This window comes from Struthio camelus, chromosome Z, assembly GCF_040807025.1.
Source record: "Struthio camelus isolate bStrCam1 chromosome Z, bStrCam1.hap1, whole genome shotgun sequence".
Lineage (NCBI taxonomy): Eukaryota > Metazoa > Chordata > Aves > Struthioniformes > Struthionidae > Struthio > Struthio camelus.
In genome coordinates, this window is record NC_090982.1 from 76,078,063 (window position 1) to 76,089,087 (window position 11,025).

General features: G+C 42.7%; 1 protein-coding gene across 1 annotated transcript in view; it reads left to right on the plus strand.

Moving 5' to 3' along the window:
* The window catches only part of LOC104147817 (A disintegrin and metalloproteinase with thrombospondin motifs 12), a 167,444-nt gene extending 157,353 nt beyond the window's left edge, over positions 1-10,091 (plus strand). Inside the window, exons 21-23 of the mRNA XM_068928564.1 lie at positions 423-596; positions 4,407-4,560; positions 7,048-10,091. Coding sequence (XP_068784665.1) covers positions 423-596; positions 4,407-4,560; positions 7,048-7,283 — 564 coding nt within the window. The 3' untranslated portion in view covers positions 7,284-10,091. The remainder of the gene's footprint in view (positions 1-422; positions 597-4,406; positions 4,561-7,047) is intronic.
* The last annotated feature ends 934 nt before the right edge of the window (positions 10,092-11,025 follow it).

Below are 11,025 nucleotides of genomic sequence, written 5' to 3' on the forward strand. Positions count from 1 at the left end.
AGTTACTCGCATAGCTGTGCCTCTTTCTTTGCTTCCAGCTTGCAGCAGGAACAGCTGAAGAACTGACTCTTTGTTCACATACGTGGGATTTGTTTTTTTTAATATTTATTGCATTATGACTTTTTTCTACTATGACATATTTGGAAATAGCTGGCAAGGTTTCCTAATTAAATCTGCATTTGTATTATTAGTGGATGTTCCAGTGAAGAAAGAGAAATATTTATACGGTGTGTTCTGATTTGCTGTGACGAAAACCAAATTTTTAAGCCTAATAACAAATTGCTGTTATGGCAAACTGGAAGTTACACCTGTGAATCACGATGCTAAAATCTCATGCCCATCGTCCTCCCCTGAGACTGGGGAAGGGACAGTCTGTCAGAGGACTACTGCTGAATATGTGCCCCTTTTTGTTTCATGTACAGTGCTCTGCTAACTGCAGTGGCGGTTTCAAGACCAGAGATGTTCACTGCGTGGATGTTCGTGAGAAGCGAGTTCTCAGGCCTTTTCATTGCCAGTTACTTGGATATAAACCACAGCTCAGCACTATCTGTAATGTGGAGCCTTGCTTGCAGTGGCAAGTGGAGCCCTGGAAAGAGGTATTGTCCTTTAAAAGAAGCTTTTGGAATGAGCTATTAGCTGTCGAATAGCAGTGACTGTTATGTCTTTTACTGTCCCTCAAAGGAAGACGCACAGCTATTACTAATCGTAGGCTCTGCAATCCGTCTGTGTGGTTAGAGCAAAATTTACTATAGATAAAGACCTGCCAGGATTATTCCTAGGATTGCATGTGATATACAGCCAGGGCTGTAAATGACCATACCCTGAAGCAGAGTAGCAAAAGGCCTCGAGTATTAAGTGAATTTGTCCGAGTTATCCTACTGGCTCAGTAAATGAGATTTGTTCAGACCGTACCCTTTTGCTGCCAGTTTTTACATTACTTTCTTCTTATGACCCGTTTAGAATTTTCCTCTACATTTTTTGGCTGGAATTTCATGGGGCCAGAGAATGAGATCAGACATAAGATAAACCTGATTTGTGGGTCACTTTGGATACAAATCTGGACCGGCAAACTTTCATCGGCATCCAGGCCCATATTTGTTTCAGCTAGAGTACGTGGTATGATGATTACCTTTTAATGTTTGATCACACTAAGAGGAGGTCTGGAAAAGGTGCCACGCCACTTGCTGCATTGTGGACCTGATGCTTATAGATTTCAATGGAAGGTGATGGCATTGCTTCCTTACAGGCCCCTGACAAATCACACTTAAGAAACAGGAGACCTCATCCTGAGCGCGGGATGCAAGTTTGCTGCCAGATCAGTCAGTGAAAGTTGAATAATAAAAGACTGGCCAAATGATTCCACTATTTGGTCTTTTGCCACTTAAAATATCTTCTAAAAGCTCCTGGCCGTCCTTGGCAGTTGTCCTCGTGTTGAGGATATTGGATACAATTGGATCGAAAAGGAGTGTTTATCAGACAGCAGCTCTGATCCTGTGTCTGTCCATAGGGTTGCAATTCCGTGTAGGACAGGAGCAGTGCGTTACCCAGAGTATATCTGGCCCTTACTGCATACGAGTGTACCAAACCTTTTGTGTATTTCAAGCAGGCTGTTCTGCAGACCTAGTGAATAATAGTATTCAGTTGAGCAATAATAATAAAATAGGGACAAAAGAATGCTTAAAAAGAATCTAGGTCACTGTCTTTGTGTGATGCTTTTTTGCCATACTGTGGATAATGTATTGGATGCATTGAGTGAATATTAATGTCCCCAACTGTCTCATAAAGAATGAGATGTTGCATCTCATGAACTTGTACTGTCTTCCATAAATATTGCAGATTGAACTTGCAGACATGTGACCTGCATACTCATTTTTGTTGGAGAAGTCATTGCTGCCAGTGGTGTTGCATCGGCTGCCGTTGCCAATTCTGTGCTGTCCCATATTATTTTCATTAACAGAAGTCAGGAACAGTTTTCTCCATAGTATTTTGTACTTAAGACAGCCTCTTTCTTGTCTTTATCCAAGCAAACGATGGAAAAATGTGTCAGTGCAGGGCTTATCCTCACATCTGGGCTGTTAGACCTGGTGTGCAAGCTAGCCTGTACAGCTTCTAAATCACATGAATGAGTGGCATGCTTCTTTTGACCTGTGGTTCCACATTTCTAAATGAAGAGCATTTCCTGCCGTCTTTACTGTCTGCTTCTGGGTTGTGTCGCTCATTCCAACCTGCCTCCCTTGGGTTTGTGCTCCTCCTTTGTTAGTGTTCGAGAACTTGGGGTGGTGGCCAGCAAAAGTGACACATCGACTGCCCAGAAGGTGGCTGCTGTGACTGGACAGAAGACCTAATGCCACTGCGTCGTGCAGCACACAACCTTGTACACAGTGGATTAACCAGGTGTGGGGCTCTGTAGGATCCAGTTTTTTGGGGTGTTTTGGAGTTTTTTTGTTTTTTTTAATGAGCTGAAAACAAACCAGCACTGATCGGAATAACCACCCGTTGGCGTTCAGCTAGCATATCTGCAGGTCTCAAAAGCTGTGGAGAGCTAAATCCGTTGTTATATTACATCATGAATTGGCCGTATTTGATCATATTTAAATTGTTGCTGTTATTTAAAGAGTAAAGGACAAGTCAAAGTGAGGAGGGATCAGTCAGACAGTTAATTACCCATTTGTTTGTGAGCTTCAGTGCCTCTGGTAAGTTTAGTTTCTAGTGCACAACTGGAGCTGTGCTGGGATATGCTTTAAAAATATTAGCCAAACATTTCAGAGACAGCCCGTCTCAGTTCCTTCAGGTGGTAGACATTATAGCTTTTTAGTTGCTGCATTATATAGTATTATATAGTATAGTACTGGAGGGAGAGTTGGGTTATTTTACTCTTTTAATGCAAAAGGAGAAATTGCCGTTGACATTCTTTCCTTATTCGTTTGAAATTTTCCACTGAAGCAGGCTACCTGGAGAGTAAATTCAGCCATGTGCTGTTAGATATGGAGCCAGGTAACGTTTCAAGAGGATAACAGGACAAAGCATCTTTAGAGAGAGAGGGAAAATGCCTAAATTTTTAAGGGCAAACCTGGCTGAGTCGCTCCAAGTACAATCAGGCTTTTTGATTTCTGTGTGCTTTCAGAGCATCTCCAAACAGTCGAACATTTTACTCTTCCAGACTTTTTTTTTTTCAGTAACTCCAAAAGAAACTTTGTGGAGTTGTCCACACAACCAGACATCCTGAGTTTTGACCAGCAGCCCTCTACCTTGGCTTCTGGAAATCTAACTGAAAAATATGGGAAGTGCGTGTGGGAAACCTTCTAGTGTCTGCAATACATCTTCAACTGTAAAGAAAATGGTGTATCTAATAAATATTTACTTCACAAAGAAGTAAATAGCATAGAGTCGTTTAGCCTGGAAAATTTGAGTTGTTTTTGACAGAAAGACATTAGGTGGAATATCAGTATAGTGTAAAGGATTAAACTCTAATATTTGACTATGAAAGCGAAAATGTTGGGAAATGGATAAAATAAGCAACTGAATACCCAAATGTATAGCTACTATTTTACTGATTGATTAGTCTCATTTATTTTATAAAAAACATATTTTAAACATTAATCTGAAGTTGCAGCAATAAAACCTAAGATCTTAGCTATACATACTCCATGCCAATAACATTATGCCTAATGCACAGAGGCACACACTAGAGAAAGGATGATATGAGGAAAAAATAAAGAGGTACCAATCCTGTCTTTCCTTGCACTTCATTAGCTGATATTCTATGTTTGTTTGTTTCTCTCGCTGGCTACTACTATGTATTTGAAGAAAACGAGAATGTGAAATTCACTGGAATTCTCCTAAACTCTGTGATGTATGAGGAATTAAGTAAATTTTCAAAACAGTAAAGAATCTTGTTGTGAAAATATTCTCTTTGTGGCCATCTGTGTGTAGCCAGAACAAGCAGCTGGCAGTTGTTTCTCTGTCATAAGGAAAGGATAACTGCAGTGTAAATATCACCAAAGAAAAAACATCATCTCACTGAGCCTTTTTAAAATATGTTTAATACAGACAGTGAAAAAATGCAGGGAACAAAAAATGCCTGCTTGGAATACTGATCTGGAGAATTGCTCTCTTACTTGGTAGGGTTTGCATTTCAGATCCGCCTTCTCCTCTGGAGAAAGCAGTTCTCCCACCCTGGCTACACATGCCAAGATGCTGTGTTTATACCGTTTACCTCTCCGCTTTATTTGCCCAAGCCTGGCCACGATACGCCGTGGAGGTGTCTGGCCGAGAAAGCAGCGCACACAGTAGTTTCGTGTCTTTGGTTGTGCGTCATGTGGCATTGCTTTACAGCTCAAAAGTTGGCGTATTAAACAATTCCAGTTGAAATGGTTTTTATATATGTTAAAATGACTCTCTTTCAGTGCAGTGTTTCTTGTGGAGGAGGCGTTCAGCAAAGAACAGTGAAGTGTGTGAATACGGAAAGCAATGAAACTGAGGATCACAGTATGTGCGCGGATAAGCCCAAGCCAGTGGAGTATCAGAAATGCAATCCACAGGACTGTGGGAAAAGTACAGGTATGATGATCCACCTGGGGCAGGCAGTTTCCAAAGAGCTCGTTGTTTGCGCTGAGGGCCTGCACTGGTGCTGACCTAGTCTGTCAGCTTACTGGGAATGCTACAGGCTCAGAAATTACAGGTTAGCCTAACCCGCTGCAGCTCAGCTCTGCTATTGGCAGGGTCATGTTGCCATGTTCTCCCTCCCCATCAGCGTTGCGTTGTCATGATGGAGAATACAGTTCTCTGAACCTAAATTTCTGATGCTGCAACTAAATGGATGTTTCTATTTGTTAGAACATGTTAGGTAACATATTTGGTAGACATATTAGGTAACTCACAGGCTGCTTTAAGCTGTAAAGAAAGGGTGGCAAAACGGCATGCTGTAAGCTTGGAAACTCATTTATTGGCAGGGCAGAGTGGCTATGCTTGTATGCAGCTGTGTCCTTGAAGCTATAAGTGCTCAAGTCAGCAGACTGCTTGATTTGGCAGAGGCAATGGAGGGCCCAAAGTGTGTCTGCAAATATTGCTGTTAGAAGGCAGTGGCAAGTTATCTCAGAGGCTGTTTTTCCCTTGGAAGAGGGGAGGCAACTGTTTGGAAGCAGAAACCCAGTAACCATGGAATAGGACTGTGCAGTGATGGAGGCTAAGTCCAAACAGATGCTGTTTCTTAAGACAGATCCCCCTCTAGTAACTACGTATTCTGAACTGAGAGCACAAGCAAGCAAAGTGGGAAATACACTGTAAGAAAAAATGTGGCTAGCAGTGAACCCAGATACAGTCTGTGTCACGGCACTATGAATTCAAGTGTCCTACAGAGTGAGACTGTCCCCAAAATGAAGAGGTGGAGTAAAGAAAGCTCCTCTTACGACCCTGGGTGTCCTGCTACTCTTTCCTTTAAGGAACGAGGGGTGCAGTTGTATAGATGGTAATTTTCCAGAGAAGGAGAAAAAGTTCGTAGATGAGTATCTTTATCCCTGTTCATGATGGCTATAAAGTAGAGTAAAACCTGAAGCTCTGCTATCCGTGTAGTGCAGTATCCAACCCAGGTACCTATGGTAAGCACAACACCAGCTCAGAGACTTTCTGGAAGAGCCTTCAAAGGCCTTTTGGAGGAGGATTCTTCCCTCCTAGCAGGTCAGCAGTGTGGGTGCAGTAGGGTGATAAGACGGGAGGTTGACTCCTGAGAGCAGCGCAGATCTGGCATACACTTGAGAGTGCTATGAGTCACCTGTCCTGCTGTTCAAAGATCTTTAGCACATGTTTTGCCCTACAGTTGAATTGCTGTGTTTATCTCCTGTCCATCTCATGCTCAGGACAACACACACTCAGATAAATAGCACCTACACGGATTTGTTAATAGCTGCTTCTGTGAATAAAAAGCTCAAGAGGCTAGTAAAACATAAGAAACGTCCACTGGGCAGACCAGTGGTCCATGCAGCCCAGTATTCTGTCTCTAGCAATGGCGTTAGGAGATGCTGCTTAGGGAGGACGCAGGAGCCTAGTCACTTTCTGTGATTGATTTCCCTTGTGTTCCTCCAGCATCCCCAACTGTCGGAATAGGGCTGTTAGAGGCACCCCAGCCCAGTTCTTTCAGTTTACATTTATGGAACTTTTTATGTGAATTTGTTGCATGTGACTCTTTTTGACCCTGCAATTCTTCTGCTTCCATCACCTCCTCTGGCTGCAAGTTCCAGAAGTTCACAGCCTGCTGTGTGAAGTGTTTTTATCTATTTTAAACCACCTTTCTCCTAGTTTCATTAAATTTCCGTATTTCTATTGTGGAGGGATTTGCTGAACAACGGCCCTGCATTCAGCTCACCCGTCACCTTCCTGCTTTTGCAAACCTCGATCATGTCCCTTCTCGGCTACCTCTTCTGCCAGCTGAGGACCCCTGATATTTTTATGCCTGACTAAATCTGATGCACCTCACTTTCATAAAGCTACTACAGACCTATCAGCACCATAATACAGACATTACTGGTCCCTGGCCTGTTCTGGTGCTGCAGTGAAGTGGAGTCAAGCTCAACACGTAGTTGCTCATGCCGTTTATGCCCTCTCTGCTTGCCCTGCGGTGCTCTGCAGCCCACAGGCAGCCCCCGTGGGCTTATCTCCAGTGCACGGGTACGAGAATGGCAGAGTACCAGACACACAGATCATTGTTACTGGAATCCTTCTGGCAGTTCTTAAAAGCAGAAACATTAAAGTGAAAAAGGCAGATCAGCTACATCTGCTGCAAAAGTAAACCCTCGCTGAACAATAATAAAAAGTGCTGTATTTTCCAAGGCAGAAGGTCATGTGAAGTTTAATAGGATCTTTTCACTTAGGAGTGCCAAAACTTCAGGAGGCTCAAGCTGAAAACTAATGCAAAGGAAGGGAAAGCCATCACAAAGATGAGCCTTAGCAGACGTGACTGTCCAGAATAAAGCAGTTGAAGATTCTAGAAATACACTAGAAATGCACTTTTCTGCAAAATACAGCTAATTCTTCTCATCTTCTCCGCCATAGGCCTATCCTGCAGCAAAGACCAGCTGTCGGTTCATTTCTGCCAGAGGCTGAAAAGCATTGGCAAATGTTTGGTGCCGTCAATACAGACTCAGTGCTGCTCTACATGTAGCCATCCCCGAATTCATAACAAAGCAAGACGCTGGAGTCAGCGAGGCCTCAAACAACAGAATTACTCTAAATCTAGAAGAAAATCACCTCAAAGCCAAGAAACTAACAACCAACCTGTCCAGCACTAGCTGTTTTTTATCTAGTTAATTTAAACGGGGCTTCTGTTTACAAGTTTTAGGTTTCTTTTTCTTTCGAACCATCCAATGCCTGTGATCCAAACACATCCCTTAGGGTTATCAATCCTAATTTACTCCTCCAAATTTTTCCTTTAATGCTCCAGAATTTGTAACATAATTTGCAATGTACCAGCAGTTAGTACTTCTTAGGCATGCATAGAGGCTAGAGACAAGCTTGCAAGAATTGTTGTTTCTAAATGAATGTGTAATTTGTGCTTTCTTCCATCTCTTATCTGAAACCTCCTTGAAACGGCAGCATTGTGTACCGAAGAGCACTCAGCGAAGGTGGCCGGCTGAGCGGGCCCAGGGCTGCCCAGTGTGTTCTGCACTCTGGGCCGGGTCCCTATGGGCTCGCTCACTTTTTTTTTTTTTTTAAAAAGGAATCAAGGTGAAGTGGCAGTGTTTCTTCTCTAAACTGTTTGCTCACTTCCATCCTCATAATCTGAATTTACAAGTGGAATTTTATGACTGATCGTGAATATGTAGGCCAAATTTAAACATTGCGTTTCTTAAAAGGAAAATTTTTCCCTTAATGCTTGACTGAACCTCTAAAGGATACCTCAGAAATATCCTGTCCTGACCAGTTTTCTCCTGCTGTAAATGTCTTACTCCAGTTTAAAAGCCCCACCAAATCTGGAACGTTAAGTTCCAAATACATTTTAAGTGGTCGTGAAGCAGCATGTCATGGTACCATAAAAGCAAAGCTGTTTGCATCTACCCCATTACCGCATGGGTTGTAATTCACACTGATATTCCATGATGGCGCTATTATTTAATCCAGTATCTGCTAGTAGAGCATAAGGTCACATCTACAGCCTTACTCAACTGCTTCACTCCCAGCAAACTTTTCCCCCAGTGCAAATGTTTGACCTCAATGAGGGTGAGGGCACCTCGGATAGGATTTTGAGACCTGGAGCATCTCTATAGCTCTGGGCCTCAATCATTAGGAGAATATTAGCCAGAGAGTAGATCTGTTTTGCTATTGAAGAAAATAGCAGAATAACCTTTAGGGAGACCAGAATGGACCTTCTGAAGTGTAGCTGGGCATTTCAAAAGAGCTGGACTGAGTCTGACATTTAGATTCCATTGAAATTCAATAGGAGTTGGACACATCAGTCCTTTGTGCTCTTTTGAAAATCTCCGATTTACTCCCTAGCTGCCTGGCAATTTGAGGTTGTAATACAGGGAAATGACACATTTTATGCAATGTAGAATGAAGCACATAGCCATGAATGTAAGTGTCGCTATGGATACAGAGCTATGATTAGCAATAGTTCTATTTCTAAACAGACCTTTATGAAAGTTAATAGAAATGTTTAGGTCTGGCTATAATGTATTAATCTAGTGGAGGCCACAAGTCTAACTGTCCTTTTTCATAAGACAGGTTTGAGACCTTTGGCTAAGGGTTCACTTCTTCACTTGAAGTCTCTGGGAGTTGGGGATATGCAATATGGTAAGGTTAGACTTATTAACCTCTGGAATGGCAATGTAACCTCAGTTATAGGTGCTGATAAAACTTAAAATCCACTGCTAAAAATATGGTGCTAGTATAATAGACATGGAGGGTGACTTACAGTGGTGCGTGTGCATGCATGTGTGCGTACATAGCCTATATGCACATAGAACATAATACATATCTATGGTGTTGCTGGCCAATGCCAGACATACTACTTCTTAAGTATTACAGTATGTTTTTGTCCTTCTGAAGCCCTGAATGGTTAGTAACCCTCTGAGCAATAGAAACCAGGCCAGTTCTTACTCCGCTGGCCGTAGCAATATTGAATTAGTTGTGGGGTGGAGGCGTCCCATCTGCGATTCAGGAAGCATCTGGCCATGGTTTGGCTTCAGGCTCCAATGTGTTGAGCAGAGCCTGAACAGCTAAGACTGAAGCTGTTCTCTGGTGGCCAAATGACCTAAGCTGGTGGACAGTGCAAATGCAGCTGATGTGCCCAGAGGTGTCTCTTAGGATTTGGGCAGGACAGTGTTAGATTCACTTTGGAGTGAGCATCTTCTGTGCTCAGAGGGCCCTGCAACATTTATCCACAGAGAACAATAAAAGTGGGCCATCAGGCATGTAGGTTAATGAGGAAGGAGTTGACTGAGTGAATTTAGTGCAGGTGGAAGGAAAAGTGCCTTGGAGGGGCGGGGGGGGGGGTTCCTTCCAGTGCTCCTTATAGCTAGTGTGGAGTAAAACCATTTCTGGCTTCATTGTTTTCTTCAGGGAGCTGCGATTTCATTTGAAATTGAGAAAAGTGAATAAGTGATATCATGAACATTAATCAAAATGATCTTTCTACCCAGGGAAGTACAGTCATCACTGTTGCTCAGTTTAAAACTTTAGGGAAAAGACTGTGGCAATAGCAGGAACTGTTTTAACAAAGCGATGTCACTGCAGTATTTTACATAGGTTTTTACATTACACTCATCAGCCTAATTATCTCCTCTGTGCCAATATTAATTGCAGTCATGTCTCCCGTCCATTTAGCAAGATTCCCTTCCTTGACATTACTCTTCTCAAGTAAAGGTGGATGTATGATCCTAACCGAGATGGTCACTGTTCTCAGAAGTGAGTAGAGATTTAAGTCCAGCAGCATAATTTCATTGTATTATCGTATTAGCCTGAGACATATCAGCTTCTTCAGGTGTCTCAGGGAAAATGTTTATTTGGCACATTCACTGCTTCTTCTAGCATTTCAAATTTTAAAATGAAACTATGACGACTTCTTTGTTAAAGCTTCAATAAATGGCATTGCTTATGTCTGATGGTCTCTGGTATTTTATGTTTATGGTGCAAGAAGATTCGTAAGATGGATTAATGAGGAAAAAAAGCTCAGGAAGTATCCTTCTGTATTTTTGTCTAATTGTTCAAGGAGAAACCTTATCATTGAGGTATTTTAATGCTTGATATTCCAACACAAAAGGGATATTAAAAAGGGAGTGGGAAAATGTAGTGCAATAAAACTTGGTGCTGAGTAAAAATGCAAAGCATTGCTAAGCTTAGTTATTTCATATGAAACAGATGCTGTCTTACCACTTCCAGTCCAACTAGATGTGCCTTAGCTCTTTGGCACCAGGGGTATGTGTGCTTATTATGGAGAGTATTTGTTTTCCCAAACAGCTATATAAAATATTCCCTCCCTCCCTCCCCTGCTAAAAAAAAAACTGTTTTCAATATTCAGGTTTTACAGATACTCTTCCCTGCTCATGCTGCGCTGCCTAGCAGTTTAATCAGCTAACTCGGTTCCTTGACGTGCAGCCTAGGGACACAAGCATCGCTGCTAGGCTGATCTGCTTGGGTGGAGAGGTGGAGAGCGTGATCGGTTTATACTCAGTTACTGAACTCCACGCACACATCCATGGATTCAGCCTCCTAACACCCTGTGCACACCAGGAATTTGCTCCTTCGTGTGGTCACAAATGACGTAGGGATGTCCAGCCCACAGGTGCGGCATCCTGGTCCAGGGAGAGGATTGAACTGAATGAAATGAGGAATGAGTTGAAGCTCTTCCATTTCGCATGAGTTCATTCAGCGTTTGCGGGCTGACATGCTGCATAACACACAACCTTACAAGCGGCTTCTGCTGTCTGTTTCAGTGCGTGGGGAGAAGAGGTAGTTTGGCTCACTGCGCTCCTTGGTCTGGCCAAGCATGCAGCACCCAGCAAAGGAGCTGCCTTTTGGCTGCCTAGCCTGTAA